We start from the raw sequence: 21,153 nt of genomic DNA on the forward strand, positions 1-21,153 counted from the left end.
ACGCGGGGCGGTGAGGTCACCGCACCTGCCCCGTCCTCAGTGCCCACCCCCCAGGCTCCAGCTTCCCCAGCCCTGTTCCTCAAGTTCTTTGCTGGGACCAGACGCCCGCGGAGTGCAGAGTGGCCACCAGGGGGCGCCCCGCGGCAAGCGTGAAGGGGGCGGAGGGGTGGAGGCCGCGCTGGGCTCTGTTCCTGGAATGGGCCAGGAGGGAGGAGGAGCGAGCGGAAGGGGCCGGTGTGCTGGCCGGCCAGCCCCAGAGTCGACAGAAGACAGCCCCTCCGGTGGCCAGTGTGGCTGTCCCGGGACTGGCTGCAGGTAGGCGGAGGCGATGCCAGGGCCCCGGGGCCCTTTCCCTCGTCACAGTGCTTCCCGGCTCCCTCTCCTTTCTTCCTCAGCTCCTTACCTCCTCCCTTCCACTTTGGTCCCCAGAACCTCCCCCTGCAGCTCAACCCCTGAGCCCTTCCCAAACCCCAGGCCTTGACCCTTCTTATCTCAGTAACCGCAGTTGGCGGGGCCGGGGGCAGGTAGCGCAGCTGCGGCAGCCTGCGCCCCAGGCTCGGGAGCCACCTGGGGCCCCTGGCGTCCCCACTCCGGCCCACTAGGCCGGAGGCCACAGCTGGGAGCGACAGGTGTGCTGTGGGCACTGGGTAGGTGGCGGCGGGCAACCCCGTTCTCTTCCCCGGCCAGGTATGGCCGAGTCTCCAGAGGCCCGGAAGCTGGTGTACCTGGTCACAGGTGGCTGCGGCTTCCTGGGGGAGCATGTGGTGCGGATGCTTCTGCAGCGGGAACCCCAGCTCTTGGAGCTGCGGGTCTTTGACCTGCACCTGGGTCCCTGGCTGGAGGAGCTGAAGACAGGTGACTGTGGTGGGGAGGGATATGGGGGCGGGTGGGCTCCTTCGGCGAGGGTGGAAAACATGAGGCCTGTTTATGTGGTCCAGCGCGCACAAATGGGATGAATGAGTCACACTGGGAACATGTGGCTCCTAAGGGTGTGGGCTGAGTCCAGCAGCTGGCTGGCGGCCCCAGCTCTGATGCTCCTCTGGCTGCCCCCATCCCTCCCAGGGCCCGTGCAGGTGACTGCCATCCAGGGGGATGTGACCCAGGCCCACGAGGTGGCAGCGGCTGTGGCTGGAGCCCATGTGGTCGTCCACACAGCCGGGCTGGTGGATGTGTTCGGGAGGGCCAGCCCCGAGACCATCTATGAGGTCAACGTGCAGGGTGAGGTGCCTGTTTACTCCCACCCCCTCTTTGACCTTGATTTCTGGGCTTCTCCTGTGGAAACCTGTCCTCTGGACGCGTCTGCCCCACTCATGGCAGTCCGGCAGCCCTCCCAGCCCTGCTGTGGTTTTTCCCCGGACCTGGGGAAGGAAGCCCCGGGCCCTCACCCAGAATTGAGATGCCGAGAGGGAGGAAGCTCCAGCTCAGGTCCACCCTCCCCTCCCCACCACCTCTCCCAGGCACAAAGAACGTGATTGAGGCTTGTGTGCAGACCGGAACACGGTTCCTGGTCTACACGAGCAGCATGGAAGTTGTGGGGCCCAACATCAAAGGCCACCCCTTCTACAGGTAAGCTGAGGTTCCCCTCAATACTTTGAGAGACCCATCTCCCCTCAGCATTAAGAATCCTCCCTGTCCTCCAACCAGGGGCAACGAGGACACCCCCTATGAAGCAGTGCACAGCCACCCCTATCCTCGCAGCAAGGCACAAGCGGAGCAGCTGGTCCTGGACGCCAACGGAAGGGAGGTGAGACGGGAGGCGAAGAGACCCAGAGGCGGAGTGGGGAGGGCCGCCTGTCGCAGGCAGAGCTGGCACCAGCGGGACTTCGCAGTCTGCCCTGGGCCCCTCCTCCCTTCCGGCTCCAATGGGAGGAGGCCAGGCCAGAGGGCAGGCTGCTGGGTACTGGGTCTTCGCTATGCCTGCCCTTCACCCCCAGGTCCGTGGGGGGCTGCCCCTGGTGACGTGTGCCCTGCGTCCCACTGGCATCTACGGTGAAGGCCACCAGATCATGAGGGACTTCTACCACCAAGGCCTTCGCCTGGGGGGTCGGCTCTTCCGGGCCATCCCAGCCTCCGTGGAGCATGGTCGGGTCTACGTGGGTAAGGCCCCGGCTACACGGTGGGCGGGGCTAGGAACGGGGCGGGGCCCGGGTGGTCCCGGGTGGGCAGCGTATGCCGTGGCCAGCGAAGGGTGAGCCGCGCATGGGCCAGAGCGGCCGGATATGCGGGCCTTGTCTGCCCAGCCCCGGAGGAAAGCGCACCCGTGCGAGTTGGGAAGGCTGACGTAAAACACATGTCACCCGCCAAGGACAGGACGGCAGTCAGGGGAGCGGCATCTCCCCAGGAGAGGTGAGGGGCAGCCCCTGTACGGGAGCCCCCAGAGAAGTAGCACGCACCCCGGCCGGCCCAGGAGGGCGAGTGGGGAGAAAGCAGCCTCTCCAAGAGCTGTAGTTCCGGGGGCCCCTTGGACACGGGCCAGCCCAGGAGAGAGCAGCCTCTCCGTGGGCTCTAGGGCACTCGGGACCACGTCCGCCTCCCTTCCCCCGCCGGCAGGCAATGTGGCCTGGATGCACGTGCTGGCGGCCCGGGAGCTGGAGCAGCGGGCGGCTCTCATGGGCGGTCAGGTGTACTTCTGCTACGACGACTCGCCCTATAAGAGCTACGAGGACTTCAACATGGAGTTCCTGGGCCCCTGCGGGCTGCGCCTCGTGGAGTCCCGCCTGCTGGTGCCCTACTGGCTGCTGGTGCTTCTGGCCGCTCTCAACGCCCTGCTGCAGTGGCTGCTGCGGCCCCTGTTTCTCTACGCCCCCCTGCTCAACCCCTACACACTGGCCGTGGCCAGCACGACCTTCACCGTGAGCACCGACAAGGCGCAGCGCCACTTCGGCTACGTACCCCTGTTCTCTTGGGAGGACAGCCGGACCCGCACCATCCGCTGGGTGCAGGCCGTGGAGGGCTCAGCCCGGTGACGGTGGAGCTGGGGCCTGGAGCCCGGTGCGTGGCACGTCCGTCCATCCAGGTCCAGGGCCCTCTAGCCCTCGGGGGCAGAGGGGCTGGTGCTACACCAGCTCGCCTGCCTTGCAGCTCCCCGTGCTTCTAAGCCACGAGCCGCGAGTCTGCATCCTCACGCCTCTTAAGTCCTGGGGCAGGGTTTTGGGACAGGCACATCTTCACTCTCGACCCAGGCCGACGGCTGGCTGGGGAGTGTCCGATGGCCCGATTGTTCTCAACTGCCCTGTCCCATCTGGCTTTTCAAGCAGGAAGTGAGAAGGGGTCCCACGGGCTTCGTGCAGGCCTTCTGAGGTCTGGGCATGGATTCAGGCCTGGATTCGGCCTGAAGATCCTTTCTGACTCCTCCTACCACCTGGGGCCCTCTTGGAGGGTCATAGTCTCATTTTTTCAGGCCTGGATTCGGCCTGAAGATCCTTTCTGACTCCTCCTACCACCTGGGGCCCTCTTGGAGGGTCATAGTCTCATTTTTTTAAAAAACATTTATCGCCTTTTGACAGCTCTCTGCTCTTCAATGACGCCTGAGCAAACCTGCAGCTTTTTCCTTCTTCCCACCTCTCCACCCAAATCACTTCCTACAGTATTGTGCTGTACCCAGCCGAGCCCTGGATTAAAGCTCCTAATCCAACCCTGTGTCTGTCTACCTCTCCAGTCCCCCTCCTGCCTCCCACCCTGTCCCCCACGGCGCCTGTCCCACGTGGGGACAGAAGGAAGTGAGCACACAGCATGCCCGCTGTTGGATTGGTTGCTATTTCTCCCGTCCCACGGGGCCCGACCCGGCCCGGGGTGGGGATGGGGGGCTCTGGGGACAGGACATGCAGGGCGGGGTGGGGGGGGCAGAATTTTCCTGTGTTTTATCCATTTGCAACTTGGTCACCAATAGAGAGAAATGGGACTCTGAGGGCTAACAGGAGAGGGTGGCCTGGCTCTGGGCCCCCAGCCAGGCCCCAGGAGTCCTGTCCCCTCCTGGGAGGAGAGGGAAAGAGCTCTAGAAACCAACAGAGAAACAGAAGGGGCAAGGGCTCATGTCAGCAAACACGGCTACATCACGTGACACGCCAGCGACACGGAAACACACGCCAACGCACACGGCTGCACAGCGGGCAGGGGGCGGGGTGGGGGGAGAAGGGAGCCGGGGGCCACCCATCATGTCCTCTGCGGGGCGGGCTTGGGGGACAGGGTGAATGCATAGAACACATCATGTACACACGCTCAGGGCGTGGCAAGAGCGTGCATCGGCCCACAGGCACATGGGATGAACACGCAGTGTGCTTTGAGAGAGGCAGGGCTTGGGGGGAGGGGAAGCAGCGAGCCCCGGCCAGGCCCAGGACCACCCCCGGGTCACTCGGGGGCTTGGTGGCTGTAGGCGCGTGGAGGAGGAGCAGCACACACTTGTCCGAGAACATGCACGAGACACCAGCCCCCAGACGACGTTCCGGGACCCACAGAGACACAGCAGCCAACGGGCTGCCCTCACACGATGTGCGGGACTCGAAGAAGCCGGGGCCCAGCAGACCTTTGATGAACCTCCAGTCCAGCTGCCCGGAGATGGGCAGCCATGGGCCCGGTGCCGCTCCCGGAGGCCACGGCATCCCTCCAGACACGGCTCCGCCCTCCTGCTGGGCCCCCCCCCCCCCCCCGAAGGCGGTGGGAATTCCGGAAGCACCTGGGCTGCGAGGGTGTCCTGACGCCGGAGGCAGGAAGGAAAAAGGGTGGGGTGCTGGGGCCTGTCCTGACGTCCCCGGAGAAGCCGAGATGGGAGGAGGGCTGGAATCGGACACCGGGGCAAACGTCCCGTCCCGCCGAAGGACACCCTGGAAGGGACGGGCAGGCTCCCGTCCACAGCAGAGCCCACCTCAGGGGCTGTTACACAGATGGGCCTCACATGGGGCTCACACAGCTCGGGTAGGAACGGGGCCAGCCACGGGAGGGGGAGGGGGCCCGAGGGGGACGCGTTCTGGAAGGCCACAAGTGCACAGTCTCTCTGTCTGCCTCTGCGCCACGCACGCACGCACGCACGCCTCACATGAAGGGGACCTGGGAAACACTGAACACACGTGCAGACTCCCTCCCCCTGTGCACACACGTGCAGACTCCCTCCCCCTGTGCACACACGTGCAGACTCCCTCCCCCTGTGCACACACAGGCCCGACCCTGGCGCGCGCCCCGCGTGCGGTCAGCGCTGTACCCGCGGGTCCCGCGCCCCCCACCCCCAGCGAGTGCAGGCTGCGCGGGCCATCCCGGTCCCGGAGGCAGAGCCCGGAGCATCGACTGCGGCGGCGAAGACACTCGCCGGCCTCTCCCCGCTGAGGGGAACGCGTGGAAGGCCGCATGTCCTCGCTGGCCGCCCGTCTGCGGCCGCCCTCCTGGGTACCACCGCCCACGAGGAGGCCGGGGCGGGGCGCGCACTCGCACTCGCTCACGCGGCCTGGGCACGGGGGGCGCACCGGGGCCCGCAGCGTCCCCAGAGGAGGGCCTGCCCCGGCAGAGACGCGGAGGAGGACGGGCATGCGGGCCGGGCGCGGCGTCGGTGGATCGGCGGTGTGTGGCCGCACCACTGGGCGGGCGGCGCCCACGGCGTGGAAAGCCTCCGCGCACACACACGCACACACACGCTCACACAGACGCATTCTACACCGCACAGAACACACATCTTGCGCCCACCCGACACGGGTGTCCGCGCACAACACGAAGCTCTCTGAGGAGAGCCCCGATCAACCGTGGAAGCACACCCTCCGCGCACACACACACGCACACACACGCCTGTTCACAGAAGACAGAGCAGGGCTGCTGTGTTACACCTGGCCACAGTCCACACACAACAACGCAAGTGAAGGGGGAGAGCGCAGATGACACACAGACGGGGGGGGGGGGGGTGCTGAAGGGGGGTTGGGGGCTTCTACACACACGTACGCACACGCACACACACGCTGGGGTGTCCACACGTCTTGAGCATGTTCTGGCGGCACGCATGTGGGTGTGCGTGTGTAATCACGCCTGCTGCTGTCTACGTGCGGGGGGTGGTCCGTGGCGGGTGGGGGGCAGGTCCGGGGACTCTGGGGTCCGACGGGAAGTGGGGAAGCGGGGCTGCCTGGGTCTGTCTTGGGGGTGAGCCTGGAGCAGGGGATGGAGTGAAAGGGGTGGTGGGGGTATTGCTCCCAATGTGGGGGGGAGGGTCTGGGGGAGACAGGGGTGGGGGGCCTACAAGCCCAGCGTCCCCCCAATGGATGACGCCAAGACGACCCCCAGCACCACACAGCAAATGATGATCATGATTTTCTTCTGCAGGCAGAAAGGTCGACAGAGAGGAAGGACGAGAGAGACGGACAGATGGGGGGCAGGTCGGGGAGGAGGTGGGAGGAAAAGTGGAGGGAGAGAAAACAGAAAAAGGAAGAGGTCAGAGCCCGAGATAAGGCCTCCCTCTGGATTTCAACACTCACCTCAGCCCTGGCCCGAGCCGACCGAGCCGACCGAGCCGACCGAGCCCTCCTCCGCTGCAGCCCACCTGCCCTGGCTGCCCCACTCCTCTCCCCTCCCCGAGGCCCGCCCATCTCTCCCCCCCACCGGCTCACCCTCCGGGCCTTGCTCTGGTATTTCACAGCTTTCTTGGTGTCGGACACGGCTCGCTCCACATAGTCCACGGAATGTTCCACGTTGTACTCAATGCGGTCAATCATCTCGCCCTGCAGAGGATGGGGTGGGGGCTGGGCTGAAGGGGGGGGCGCCCCAGGGACCTGCAGGAGGGTCCCAGAAGGCGGGGGAAGGGCAGTACCTGGCTTTCCACAAGCATGGCCATGTCCACAAACATGTCATGCAGCTCTCGGATGCTGGTTTCCAGTTTGATGATCTCGTTGTGCCGCGTCTCGATCTCATTCAGTGCCTGCTTCGTCATCTGTGAGTCCATTTTGATCTAGGGCGACAGGGTGGGGGGCGCGAGGGGAGGAGCTGCAGACCCCTCTGCCCTCTGGTAACTGTGGGGTCTGCAGCCAGAGTGTCTGGGCTGAAATCTGACCGTCCTTTCTTAGCTCTGACTGTGGGCTAGTTGTTTAACCTTCCCAGGCCTCAGTTTCCACACCTGGAAAAGGCGGATGATTGCAGTGCCCGCCCCCCACCGTGCTCTGAGTTACTGTGCATCCGCCGATTAGAACGGCACCTGCCGGGCACACAGTAAACACCAAAGAGAAGTCTGAGTTACAAGAAATAAAAGTTGGCTTGAACCCGCCACCTCCCCAGGGCTTCCTCTAACACACACACACACACACACACACCCCAGGGAAGAGCGATAGGGTTGTAGAGTCACCATGAGCACTGGGGGCCCCCATCTGGTCAAAGGCAGAGGACACCATAGAGAAAGCAAGTAGAAGCAGAGAAGGCCCAGCAGAGAAGGCAGTGTGCCTGCTCTGGAGCCCCCAGGACATTAGGGAGGGCAGAAATAAAGAATTGCACCGCAGCCCTCAAGAGTCAGGGGGAGAGAAATTCACTCCCACCCACGAGCAGGGATTCCCTCTCCCCCGCATACCTGGCCTGAGCCAGGCCACTCGCTTCCCCAACTGCTTACTGTTCAGACCCCATCGAGCCATTCCCCTGCTCTGAAACCCTCCAGGGCCCCCCACAATTCCTCCCTGCCCCCCCACAGTCTGTACACCTTCACCCTACCCAGGGCTCAGTCTCCCTTTCTGCCCTCATCTCCTACATCTCCTCTAAGAGCCAAAATCATCCAACGGCTGTTTGGCAAGTGGCCCACTCTCCCCATCTTTGTTCAGTCGGCCCCCCTTCTCTGGTGGGCTTTTCGCGCACCTCACCACATCCAAATGTCCCTTGTTTCTTAAAGCACAGCTCCCATGCCACTTCCCCCAGGAAGCCTTCCCTGACTGTAGGAGTTATCTGCTACCTTAGGGCCTGTCTGCGGGCTGCACATCCCTCAGGCACGATCCCCGAGCACCCTGCATTGTACGGACGGGTTTCCGTTGCAGTCACGGGGGGTTCACTGGCAGGGATCAGTTCTGTCCTCTTAGAACCCACCAGGCTCCCCTCTGTTCTCACACGGAAGCCTGGGCAGAGCTGTTTGGGAGGACTCCAGGCTGCTACCCGGCCCTAATCAATTTGCTCCAAAGCTAATTTAATCGAGATCAGTTCTCTAAATAACAATTTGCTGAAAACTGCTAGACAGTCACTGAACAGACTCGAGTTCTGGTCTAGAAATCTTAACCAGAGCCGTTCTGCCATCAGAAGCAGAGACAGAACTGGGCAGGCCAAGGCAAAATCTACAAAGAGAAAGGAGAACCACAGTGGGGGAAGCCCATCCACTCACATTTAAGATGACAAAGGCAGGGCAGGGCGTAAAACTTTAGCAAAACTAAAACTGGTATATTTTCAAAATCTCATAATGTGGGCACATTACTCATTGGGTGAAATGCCCCGCTTCGGCAGGGAGTAGCGTATGTTCTCAGGACGTCCAAGCCCTAACTGGCAGGAAGGAGACCGTGCATCTGGATCCTGGCTCCAAGGCCCTGGGCGTGTTACTTAACCTCTCCGGTTAATCTCCGCGCCAGATGTCCGCACGGGTGGACTGTGGCTCCCTCAGAGGGTGGTGGTGAGGACCAGACGAGACAGCAGGTGAATGTAAACATGTAAGGTGCTTAGAACAGTGTGTGGCTACTCAACACGTTGCCCGTTTTTACGGGGGTGCCTTCCTGCCCTGCTCCCATGGCAGCCCCCAGCTCCAGGTCCTGGCTTCCCCTGTCTGGGATCCCAGGGTGGACTTAGGGCCTTAAGGCAAGCTCAGCTCGGGGAGGGAGCAGTGAATGCTTTCCCAAGCCGGACCCACCCCCACCCGGGGCTCACATCATCGGTGAAGATGGCCAGCTTCCCGCTCTCCAGCATGTCTTCCAGTTCCTCGTTCGTGGTGGTCCTTCCAGCTGTGGGGAGAAGGGCCTCCCTGCTCACGGACTGGGCCAGTCTGGGGGCCTGAGGCTGTGGGACGGGGCAGAGACCCAGGAGCCCCCACCCCCCACCCCCCACCCAGCCTTCGGCCTCCACGCGAGCCCTGGGGAAGCCACGGAAGGCGGCTGGGGCAAGCGGGGACTCTGGAGCGGGGCGCACGCACTGATCTCCAGCTGCCGCTGGATCCGGTCCTTGCAGCGGTCCCGGTACTTGGACTGGGTCGCGTTATACTCGGTCATTACTTCCACGAACTTCCGGGAGAGGGTGGAGTGCTAGGGGAGGGTGCAGACACATCAGGGGGCCGGGGCAGGGTGGGGGGAGGCCGGGGCGGGAGGAGGAGCTGAGCGGGGCATCGCCCTTCTTTAGCTCAGCCGCGACCCCAACCCCACATAAGTGCTCAGTCCCGGACGCCCCCGCCGCCGGGCCCTCACCTGCCGTGGCCCAGCGGCGCCCCCGCCCCGCTCCGCTCTGGCCGCCCACTCTCCTTTCCCGGCTCCAACCGGGGCTCCCTTCCCAGTCCGGTCCGGTCCGGTCCGGTCCGGCCCGGCCCGGTCCCCGCCTCTCCAGGCCGTAGCCTCCCACCTGGGTCTTACGGATGCGCAGGTCCGCCGAGGAACGGTTCAGCCCCTCCTCTTGTTCAATGCTTTGCTCGATTGCTGCGGGAGAGAGGGTACAGTGACCAGCCCGGGGACCCGGGACACGTGGGGCAGGGGTCTGGGACGTAGGAAGGGTCGACATCCCGAGGCAGGCCCCGGGCCTGTGAAGAGATGTCACCCCCACGGCCAGGGCAGACGATAAAGGGTCCGGGTGCGGGGACGGGAGGCGGATGAATAGAAGACAGACGTATTGGAGGGTCTGGAAGGCAGGGAGGAAGGAAGATATGGAGGGTCACCGGGTCAGCAGACAGGAAGGGGCTACTTGTTCTGGCGGAAGGGTTGGGTCTCGAAGGGTCCCCCAGCTGTAGAACTCCTGCTTGACCCCAGGAGGGGCTCCAGAAGGTGGGGAGCTCTCCACGTCCTACAGCCTCTGGAAAGAGGGCAGGAACCCGTCCTGCGGTTTTTCTAGCAGAAGCTGGCACTTCAGGTGGGTCGGGTTCTAGTGGCCGCCTTTTTCTTGTAAAATTCTAAGGGGAAGGAGGGATATTCCGACAGAAACTAGCTCTCCCCCAGCCCTGCAAGGTGATCTCTGTTTCCGGAATTCCCACTTCTAAAGGATGTTCTGGAAAAGCGCACAGGTTAACTGGGAGTCCTGCTTCTGGATCGGGCTCCCCTGACATCCATCCTTCAGATTTTCTAAAAAAGAGCTTGCCTGCGATAAGATCTACAGTGCTCTGAAAACGCAGCAGAGATGAATCACCAGGCCCTCCAGACCTGGAAGGGCCTCCAGGCCATTCCTGAGAACATCACTCCTCTGTTCTGCTGGCGGCAGGAAAGGTTGGGGGCTAAACAGCACCCCAGTGCTCTCCTGCCACCAATGGTGGGCACAGGGACTGAGTGACACTCCTGGCCTGCCTTCTGCGGAAAAGGCACAGGCACGCCAGGCACAGCCGGGGAGGTCGGAACCTCTGGCCCCTACCGGGACTCTGTTGTCAGACTTGGGTCTGGGGCCCAACTCCATAGAAAAGGGTCGTTCAGAGGATCTCACTGACTTCTTACAGCAATCCCGAGCTCAGTCATAATCCGCTCATGGGTCACGTAGAACCTGAGGTTCAGCCAGGTAAAGCGACTCACTTATGGTCACACACAAAGCCCGAGCTCATGCCATCAAGTAGCTGGACAAAGTTGGAGGAGAAGAGAATCTCTCTTCTTCTGGAGGTCCGGAAGGTCAGCTTCTCTGCGTCACTGCTACATTTCCTAGCTCTTTCTTGGTCTGTTTCTGGACTCACACATAATCCACAGAGCCTACCTCGTGGTCTTATAGAGAGTGTTAAGGTCAGAGCTCGGTGGGCCCAAAGGATTTGAAAGCAGCGTTCCAGAGAAACCTGCTTCTGAGAAAGAACCTCAACAGCCACTGCCGAGAGGAAAGGGGAGACCAGGTAGGTAGGGCGCTGAGCCCCCCAAGGCCAGTGCAGCCAGAACAGCCTAGCTTTTGTGTATTGTATATATTGGAGTTCTTTGTAAGATTTCATTAAGAAAAAAAAAATGTGCTACCCCCTGGAAAAAAAGCCTGCTTTGGAATTGCTTCTGTTTTTCTTACTGAGCCAGTGAGGCAGCCGAGGGGAGGAATGAGTTGATGATGGAAGTTGAACACCCTCCGCCTGGCTCTGTACTTAATGTGCTCCCAGTTTAAGTCATTTTCCTTCCCAAGATGCAAGTGTAAAAGGGTTATTTTTACTGATCGGCACTGGAGGCTCACACATGACCTCCCACTGCGCGCGGGACACATGGAGTCCCTGTTCTGCTCTCTCTGGACCTAGGTAGGTGTGTTCAAGGCCAGGCACCTGACCTGGCACCTGTTCCCCAATGCCCTGCACAGTGCCTCGGACAAAGTAGGTGGCTGGCAAACGTTTTCTGAGGCTGCATTTACCCCGTCACGGTAACACCGCTATCCCCCTGGCACGGGCAGATAAGGAGGTTCCCAACCCACAATGCTTTGGGGGAAGGTGGTTATTACCAGCACCCAAGTCCTTAAATTAGAGTGAATACATAAGCATTTGGCAGGTCCCTCCTGAAAGCTTGCCAGCTCCTGATGTCAGCCACACAATCCAATCTGTCCTGAGCCGAGGATACCAGTTCAGAAGCATTTGCTGGGCCCACCTACTGGGTGCTTAGCGCTATGCGCAGCACCTGTTCTGGAGAAAGAAGGATTTAATGAAACTGAAGCCACTTGAAAGCCTCTGTTTGCTGGTGGTGGATCCAGCCATGCTCAGACGCACCTGGGACAGAAACCCTCCTCTCCCTCGTTTCTTTGTCATGTTATCTTTCTCCAAAGATCTGCATCTGGGGTTTTGTGCTTTCTCACTGTTTAGGAAGCTGGGTCCTGGAAACCTGTAGGCACTCCTTATAGAAAGGCACGTTTGGTCCAGGGAGGGCGGAGTTGTTTTTCCCCGAGTCTGGGGATGGCATCCTCACCTTTCAACTTGGAGCGGACCTTGTTGGCCGTCTTCTTGATGTCTGCGGTGAGATCCTCCAGCTCCTGTTTGGTCTCTGAGGGGAGAGCCGGAGCGGGTAAGAAGTCTGGAGGGGAGCCCACGCCCCATCTCCTCCCCTCAACACCGTCCACCCCCACCCCCACCCCGCTGACGGCCGCCCAGCGGCAATACTCACTCTCATCTGGATTGGGGGCGGCCAGGATGGCGCTGTGCTGCTTTTTCACTTGCTCCACATCCTCTGACAGTTTCTCGATGCAGCCCCGGATCTCTTCCACCTGGGGCAGCAGGTCAGCTGTGCCCAGCCAAGTCGCTGAGCTGGGCAAGGGGCCCTGGGGCTTAGTCGGGGTTCGGGGAATCCAGAGTCGAGGGACAGTCGCTGAGCCGGGCAAGGGGCCCTGGGGCTTAGTCGGGGTTCGGGGAATCCAGAGTCGAGGGACAGGTAAAAAGGCCAAGAGGGTGTAGGGGCGGAGAGCAGGGGTAGCAACAGGGCAAGGGAAGTCATGGCCTGGGGGCCAGCTTCTGGGTCTGGAGCATCAGACGCTCAGTTACCTGTTCAAAGAACTCATCCATGAAGTGGTCGCGATCCACATGGACCACCTCCTCTTCATCATCACTGTCTTTAGCCTGGGAGGCGAAGAAAGGTAGAGTCCATGAACAGTCCCTATCCCGAATCTGATGCTCCCAGCTCTAGGTTCAGAGCAGAGGCCTGGGAAGGGGTCATCTGCAGGGGGCAGGTCATCCACAGGTCAAATGCAAGGGCCCCAAGCGGTCCGAATGAGCACTGGAAAAATTGTGGAACAGGGTCCGGGAAGCCAGGAAGCTGAGAGCCCAAGGGACACCTTGGAGGGAATCCGCAGGAGGCGCCCTTTCAAGGGTGGATGTGACCCCAAGAATGCAGTCCCTGGGGGGGGGGCAGGACAGCTGCCACTAACCAGTGTCATAGCTACCAGCTAAATGTCAGCCTCGCAGGAATCGGCTCTGAGCTCCGGGAAGGGGTCTGGAATGGAAGCCCCGGGGGCGGACGCTGGCCGCCATCTCCCCAGCCACTCCTGTGCGGGCCTCCCGATGCTTCCCCTTCTCTTCCCCTCCAGCCTCCACCAGACCGGCCTCGTCCCCTGGGCAAGGTCACTTCACTGCCAGCTGCGGGCGCCAGGGTGAGCCTACAAGCCCAGGGAGGGCTGGAGGAGCCCCGCGGGCAGCTCCCCGCTCCCCGCGCCTGCCCCCTCCCGCGTGCCTCCTCCCTCTCCGCGGCTCTGCCCCTCCGGCCCGGCGTCGTCACTGGCTTCCTTGGCTCCGGCTTCACACCCACCTACTCTCGCCCGCCTGGGTTTCCCAGTTGCAGCCTGCGGCGGCTCAGCCCTCCGCCCCCGGGGCTCAGAGACACAGAGGGATTCACCCCCCACAGCGCCCCGCCCCCGCCAGACAGACCAGTGACACAGACAGAAGGGCGGACACACAAGGCACACAGAAATAGGCCCCGACACCCCCGCGGAGATACTCTTCACCCACACGCGGCCCCACGGCCAAGCTGCCCGCCGCGCGTGGCCACACAGATGTCGCCCGCAGCCCCGGGGGCGTCGCAGGGCACCCGGCGGGCACCCGGCGGGCCTCATCTCCCATCTCCGCCTGCACGCTCAGGCGGAGCCAGGAAAGAAGACGGGACGGACCGGGCTCCCCAGTACCCCGCGCGCCTGACTGGAGACTCTGCCCCGCTTGGGGCCCAAGTCCCAAAAAGCCGAGGGACAAGGACAAAAAGCCGAGCCCGTCAAGCTTAATGACACGCGGAGCCCTAATCGGCCCCAGCGGAGATTTAAACCGACGGGCTTCCGGAAACAGCCTCGCCCAAACGGGACAGCCTCGGACTTCCCGGGCCCGAATGGCATCAAGACAGGATCCGAAGGTGTCCACCTGGAGCACAGCCGGCTGGGATCCCGAGAGATCCCAGGATCCCGTGGATCCCCGACAGGGTCCCAGCAGATCGCAGACAAGACCTGACGGAAACCAGACAAGCTCAGGCCCAGCTAGACTCGGGGCAGACAGATCCCAGACAGCTCGGATCGAACCTAGACAGAGCCAGATGGGGCCGAGATGCAATCGCGGCAGCCAAGTGAACTCGGAATCAGCAGAGCCCCGCCAGCCCCGGGAGGAGCCTGCGAGCCTGGGGGAGCCCCTCCAGCTGCCCGCTCTCGATGCCCCCCACCAGGCTCCTGCCCAAACAGAATGCAGGGAACTCTCCCTACTGACACGGGCCCCACCCCACGTCAGAAAATGTATCCAGCACTTCCAATAAGTTTCCAGACGATCCCAAACATCCCCTGGGAAAGGGAGGCTCCTCTGTCTCTGTGCACAGCTGCTCTCAGAAGGAGACGGGGCACAGGTGGGGCTTGGGTCCTCCAAGAGGACTCCTGGCTTCTCAGGTCTCCACCGGATCCCGGGTTACCCCGATAGACCTTGGCCCCAAGAGGCTCCGGGAGGCCCAGCTCCTCTCGGAGGACCCACCAGCTTCCCCGACGTCCTGCCCTCAAGCCAGCTGTCGCATGGGGTCTCCTTCCCCTAGAGCCAAAACCGCTCCTCTGCCCTTTCTCTGACTTGGGCCCCTTCCCAGCTGCCCAGAGGTCATGGGGTGTCCCTCTGGTCTGGGAACTTTCCTGTTCTCCACCTTTTCCCCAGGCTGACTTTCGACCTTCTAAAGTCTGATTTCACTTTCTCTCTCTCCTGTTTGTCTCCAGAGCCAAGTTCCCCTCGATTCTGCCCTGGGGCATCCCTGGTTGCCTGTTTACTTGTCCTTGAGCGAGGAAGAGAGGTGCAGACCCAGGGATGACTTATTTGGTATAATAATTACAGGGAGCGGAGAGCTAGTAATCCTCCACGTTTCACAGACACTTTTACATCTGTAATCCCTTTTGATCCTGACCACACAGGCCTGAAAGGAAGGCTGAGCAAATATCATTGTCCCCATTTCACAGATGAGGGAACCGGGGGGTCAGAGGGGGCGAAAAACAGAAGTGACTCGTCCAAGGGTGCCTGGGCTGAATGGGCCGGCAATCATAAGCATCTAAGACAGACTCGCCCCAAGCCCTTTGAAGGCTCAAGGCCAGGCCACCTCCTTCCAGGGCCTCTGCCACTAGCTATCTTCCCTCTCAGCTCAGCTCCTGCTAAGGCCCAGTCTGGTGGGGCTCCGTGCCCTGAAATCCTGGGGAAATATTATCTTCTAACAGCATCTTCTACCTGGGCTTTACATCGCTGTGATCTCAGTAACTCTTTCTTTAAACCCTATCAGGGCCCCTGGACAGCATAATTATAATTAATGCCAAACATTTACATAGCACGTGATGAGGAGCTGGGCATGGTTCTACGCCCTTTGGCTATTTGTCCATTTAATTCTTACAAAAGCCTTTCTTGAGGTCGGTATTATTATAGCTCCCTTTTATAGACAGGGAAACTGAGGCACAGAGAACTTGCCCAGGCTAGCAGCTACAAGGCCGCACGATTTCTGCCTTCTGGGCTTCAGCCTCCGCCGTCGCCGAACAGCAGTAATATCTGCCCCAAATGCTAGGCAGGTGGAGGCAATGAGTCCAGGCAGGAAAAATGCCTAATGCTGCCAGAAAGGCGCAGTGTTCCGTGAGGGCTGGCTGGTACCCCCCGCAGCTCCTGTGTTACAGAGAAGGAAGCAGGCTCAGAGAGGTTGCCTGACCTTCCAAAGGCTTCACAGCAAAACAGCCCAGAGGGGGGACCTGAACGCCCAGTGCTTGATCCCAGGCTTCCCTGGACCCCGCTCCACCCCGCCCTGCCCTGCTTGTCCCCGGCGCTGCTGAACTCCGTGGCCAGGAGAAAAATCCAGGAAGGCCGCCAGGCTGCAGGAAGAGCCCAGGTAGGAAGCCAGGCGACTACCTCCCCTCACCCTCCTCTGTGATCCGAGGCAAACCTCAGCCCTTCTCTGCCCCCGTCGGTCTGCGGAATGGGCAGGCTGGAGCGCCAAGGGCCTCCCCGCTCTGAGGGGTGCGCGTCTGACAAGGACTGAGGCCTCATTTCCGGAAGGAGCTGGCCGGCCTGAGGGGACGCAGGCTGTGGGCAAATGAGATCACGCGGAAGAGAGGATCATGTGTCCCCGACCCGCCTGACGGACAACTCCAGCCTCAGTTTCCTCACGTCCGAAAGGAAGGAGATAAGCAATCTAACACGTGTGTGCTAAGTATGGTGAGCTGCGCCCTGCGATACATGTTTTGTGCGTTTCGTTTAACCCTCATAAGCACTCCATGAAGCAGATACTGTTCTTATACCCATCTGACAGAGGAGGAAACTGAGGCATAGAGAGATTAAGTGACTCGCTCAGGATGATGCAGCAGGCACCGTCGGGGGCACCAGGTTTGAACCCAGGCCCTCTGCCCTTCCTGCCCACGAGCTCTACCAGCGCTTACGAGCATTCCATGAGGGGCGGCAGAGGTCCTGGGCGCCCAGTGGCTCCGCCTCGGGCCTTGGGGCATGGGATCCAAGCCTCCAGCCGCAGTCTTCCATCAGAGAGATCAGCGGCCCCTGGGGCACACCCGTGCAGGGCGACAGCAGAGACAGATGTGTGGATGGAAGGAGAGGGACACAGTGAGCCAGCAAGTCAGGGACCAGAGACAGATGGTGAGAAGGTGACTAACACAGAGGCGGAAAGAGCCCGGTGTTGGGGGACAGCAAAGTCATAGAGCGCGCGCGCGCGTGTAAACACACATGCGTACCCCTGCACACACGTGCTCACGCTGCTCCTCGGGGTGCAAGCATGGCTCGATCTAGAGGCAGCTGTCTCTCTCCGCCGCACCCCCACTCCTGTCCGTCTGTCTCCCTGACTGGGCCTCTCCGCCCTCCCAGTGCCCAGCCTGGCCCTCCCACCCCCCCTTGCCACTCGGCCCTCCCTCCTTCCCCACCTACTCCCCTCCGAGTCCTCCCTCTGCCCCTCTGAGTCATTCATTCACCTAGCAGACATGTATGAGCTGAGCCACATTCCCTGGCTGCTGCTGAGAACACAGCGGTGGATAAGACAGGAAGGAGGTCCTGCCTCCGAGAGATCGAGGGAGATGAAGATCCAACAGGACGGGTTCGGTCTGGGCTAGCTAGCAGGGGCTAGCAGGGGTGGCTTTTTTCAGGATGACACGGAATTTTAGGCGGAGGGAACAGCAGTCCGCGGGGAGGGAAGAGCACTCAAAACAGAGACCAGCAGAGGGAATAGCAAGTGCCAAGGCCCTGAGGCAGGGGTGAATTTGGTGTGTCTGCAGGGCAGAAAGGAGCGCTGTGCAGCCGGGGGATCGGCAGCCCATCACCAGGGCTCTGCTGGGTCCTGCTCCCTCATGGGGTCACTCTTGCCGCTGTCTTTCAGGCATGCCTTCGAAGGCCCTCTCTGTGCCTAGCCCATATCTGAGTGCTACCCAGGTGACTCGTCCCTGCCCTCAGGGTGCGTGGCTTGTCCCATCACAGCCCCCACGCGCACTGGGCCTCCGATTTGAGCCTCCCTCACTGCGGGCCTTGCCAGGTCTCTCCAAAGTCCAAACGCAACCCCGCCCACACACATGCTTCTCTCTCCCCGGTCCTCCCCTCGACCCCACTTACGCCTCTTTCTCTCCTGAGCCCCATCCCTGGCCCCGCCCCTTGGACCCTGGACCCTGGAGCAGCCGTCAGGCCAACGAGCTCCCCTCCAGCCCAGCAGCTCCCAGCTCGCACCCAGAGGTGCCTGGGGAATGTGGAAAACAGAAAACCCTGGTTCAGCACCAGCTTACCATCTGTTTGACCTCGGTCAGGCTGCCTCTCTGGCCCTTTCTACTCCAAAATAAATTAGGGGTCACATCCCGCCCATCCCAGGGTGCTGGTGTGATGAGGTTCAAGGGAAATAAGCAAGTGAGCTGTAGAATAACAAACACTCACCGAGCACTGGGTGCCCACGGCCCTTCTTAGCCACCTTTTGCCTATTACCTAGTTCCAATCCTTTGGACAACCCAGCAAATGGGTACAATTGTTACCCCCAATTCACACGTGAAGAAACTGAGGACCAGAGAGGTTAAGAAACCTACCCAAGGTCACACAGGAAGTAGCAAAGCTAGGATATGAACCCAGACAGTCTGACTCCCAACTCTGCGCCCTCACCCGCTATGTGATAAACAGATCTGAGAACCCCTGGGGAACGCTAAGTCCTGCTGGAAAGATGATCAGGTCCCTTGAGGTGACACCCCCCCCTCCGGCCCCCGCCATCCCTCTCCGCATCACAGAGACGGCTTTGGCAGGCCTCTCTCCCCCCTGCCTCCCAGTGTCCTCGCTTTCAACGCTGGTGCGGAGACCCTGGCGCTCCTTGCATCTGGCAGCTTCTTTCTACCCTCCCCACCACCCCCGTCCCGAATCTCCAGTCTCTCTGAGCTGTGACTAACACCAGAGCCATTTGCCCCCTTTACCCCCCATGCCGCCTCCCACCTCCCCACCTGGCTGCCCACCCCTGCAGCCCCAGCAGCCAGAACTCCTCATGTCTGCGCAGGGGCCTATCCGATCCACTTGGATGAGGATGCCGTGCTCTGCCTCCCCCTCCATCCGTGTCTTAGGACTGTCCCTCCCGCTCTCTGATCAGACCTCAAATGTGCCAGCACCTCACCTCAACAACCGCTTTCCATTTCTCTGGGTTTTGGAGGCATGGAACAGTGTTGGCGGCGGGGGATCTGGGTTCCAATCTGCGTTCCTCACTTGAGAGCTGTGTGACCTTGAGCCAGGTATTTAACCACTCTGGGCCTCGGTTTCCCCAGCTATAACGTGAGGTCGTCTCTCAATCTACATACCTCACCAGGAGGTCAGCGAGGGTCTCATGAGATAATGGACGGCAAACGGCCTTGGAAAATGCAACGTGAAAGAAGGGAGCTCGGAGCGTCAATGTGGGAGCCAGCCCGCCCGCCTGCCTTTTCCTGGCTATGTGCCTCTGAACCTCTCTGGGCCTCAATTTCCTTACCCATAAAATGGGACCAAACTAGTACCAGGGTTGTGGCGGAGACCAAAATGAATAAACATGAATGAAACGCTTAGGACAGTTTCTGGCACTAGAAGGTTGATTATTTTTAATACTGTCCTTTAGTGGATGCCCGGCCCCATATTCAGTGTAAGTCGAATACAGAAACCTTCAAAATTCCCTCTTTCAACCACCAGTTTCTCCTTCCTTCCGATTTGCCAACACATCTTTCCCCGGAGACAGCAACAGTCATTTTATCTTCCAGCCCCTTCCTCCTAGCTTTCTGTAGCCTGGTTTCCCACACCCCTATCCCGGGGGCTCCCCCAAACAGAGCTTTTTAACCCAGTGTGGAGACTTCTGTTTCAAAGATACAAAAAAAGCAGAGACTCATGTCAACTTGCCAGACTGAAACCCAAATTCCCACCTGATTCTCCCACCCACTTGCTTGGTGACCTTGGGCGAGCTCTTGCTATCTCCGAACCTCAGCTTCCTCATCTGTCAAATGGGGTAGTAACCCGGGGAAAGGGAACAACCAACAGGGTCCCCCTGATAGAGACCCAGGGCGTCAGATTGCATCATGGCTGGGGCTAGTACTTTCTGAACATAACACCACAGGCCCCGAGCACACAGCAGGCTGTCAGCTTTGCCTCCTCGGACCCCGGGTCATTTCCACAAATCCCCCAACATTCTCCCTACCCTAGAAACCGGGCTCATCAAGCCTCTCCAAGTGGCGGCCGCCACTGCGGGCATCAGCGCCACCCTCCTCCCCTGTCACCCAAACTGCCTGGCCAGACTCCTGAAGCTGGGCCTCTTCAAGGCCTGCAAACCAGGGGCCCACAGCAACCAGCCCCTGCCTGTTCAGGATGCCCCAGTTCCCCCCAGCAGAGCACGGTCCGTGTCACACAACCCAATTCCATGGCCCTGTGCACGGAGCCTCCTCCTCGTCTCTCCTCTGCAACCATCTCCCGCCTCTGGGGTCACCCCATCCCCAGCCCTGGCCCTCTGGCTGTCTGCTGAGGCCACCCCTTCCCTCCTCGTCTCTGAGAGGTGCCCCCTCCCCACAGGGAGCAACACACGCGTGTGCACACACACACACAGACACTTCCGTCACTGCCAAGTGTTGGCATCTCTGTCCCAACCTGTGTCCTTCCCCACAGCACCCCCCCGAATCTCGGTCCCGCCGGACTCAGCCTGGCCCAGTAACCGCCCCCATCTTTCGAATTCCGCAAATCTGCCCAGGGGAGGACAGTACCCTCCAATTCTCCCCGGACATTCACTCTCTCCCATCCCGGAGGAGACCCCCCTGGGGCCCTCCTGGGAACGTGGGTAGCTGAAGCCCCTGGACCCTCTCCTGCCCCCTTGAGTCTTAATGGCCTCCAACCTCTCTTCCAGCCGCCGTCCCCAAAATGCAGGTTCACTGGAGACATCAGGTGCCTCCAGATGCTGGGGTGCCCCTACCACCCACCTCCTCCAGTCCCGTCGTTTGCCCCCATGTCCCAGCACCTCCCCCACTCCGCCCCCACGCGCTCCCCCAATATTGGGGTCCCGCCCCCCCATTTTCCCCACCCCCAAGCTCACACTCCGCAGCTCCTGAGTCCGATCCTTCATCCTGCGACGGCTCCTCCTCCTCCTCCTCCTCCTCCTCGTCCTCCTCCTGCCTCTGCTGCTGCTCCCTGCCTCCCGCCTCGGGGCTGGAGGCTGGAGTCTGGGGGCGCCGGGGGCGTGGGGGGGGCACCCGAGCCGCTGGGGGGGGGCCCGCGGGCGGGGGCGGGGCCGGGGGCTGCGGGCCGAGGGCCGGGCAGGGGCAGGGGCCTGGGCCGGGCTCGGCTCTGCCGGGGCTGCGGAGGCGATGCGGCTGCGGCACAGGCTCGGATGGAGGGATGCGGGAGCCGAAGCGCGGGGGAGGGGGGCGGAGGGAGGTAAGGAGGAAGGGGGGGGAGCCGGGAGGGGGCGGGGAGCAGGGGGCATGCGCAGCGCCCGGGGCTGGGGGCGCCTGGGGGTTGTAGTCCGGGGGAGGGGGACCGGCGGGGAGGGGGAGTGGGGAGGCGCGGAGGCGGGTGGGGAAGGGCAGAGCCGAGAGGAGGGGAGAGATTCCGCAGAGACCGAGGAGGTGCGGCGGGAGGGGAGCGGTTGGTGGGGGGGGCGCGGCCGA

At 61.5% G+C, this 21,153-nt stretch overlaps 2 protein-coding genes across 3 annotated transcripts; one reads left to right on the plus strand and one right to left on the minus strand.

The window, feature by feature from the left end:
* The first annotated feature begins 18 nt into the window (after positions 1–18).
* LOC122896126 (3 beta-hydroxysteroid dehydrogenase type 7) lies at positions 19–3,634 on the plus strand. The gene is made up of 7 exons (XM_044234117.1): positions 19–315; positions 688–855; positions 1,063–1,218; positions 1,458–1,566; positions 1,645–1,744; positions 1,935–2,097; positions 2,551–3,634. Exons 2-7 carry the CDS (start codon positions 690–692, stop codon positions 2,964–2,966), a joined length of 1,110 nt encoding a protein of 369 aa, XP_044090052.1. The 5' UTR covers positions 19–315; positions 688–689; the 3' UTR covers positions 2,967–3,634.
* A 2,246-nt stretch (positions 3,635–5,880) lies between these two features.
* LOC122895286 (syntaxin-1B) lies at positions 5,881–20,669 on the minus strand. 2 transcript variants are annotated; one of them, XM_044232578.1, is made up of 10 exons: positions 20,580–20,669; positions 12,590–12,664; positions 12,216–12,315; positions 12,021–12,095; positions 9,532–9,605; positions 9,113–9,221; positions 8,851–8,924; positions 6,779–6,916; positions 6,579–6,689; positions 5,881–6,288 (listed from the first exon to the last, which is right to left on the minus strand). In XM_044232578.1, the coding sequence occupies exons 1-10, from the start codon at positions 20,607–20,609 to the stop codon at positions 6,208–6,210; spliced, it is 867 nt and encodes a 288-aa protein (XP_044088513.1). In that variant the 5' UTR covers positions 20,610–20,669; the 3' UTR covers positions 5,881–6,207. The 2 variants fall into 2 exon arrangements, with proteins under 2 accessions (XP_044088513.1, XP_044088515.1); XM_044232580.1 differs by lacking the exon at positions 20,580–20,669 and adding an exon at positions 12,973–12,996.
* Between the last annotated feature and the right edge of the window lie 484 nt (positions 20,670–21,153).

Source organism: Neovison vison, chromosome 14, assembly GCF_020171115.1.
Source record: "Neovison vison isolate M4711 chromosome 14, ASM_NN_V1, whole genome shotgun sequence".
NCBI lineage: Eukaryota > Metazoa > Chordata > Mammalia > Carnivora > Mustelidae > Neogale > Neogale vison.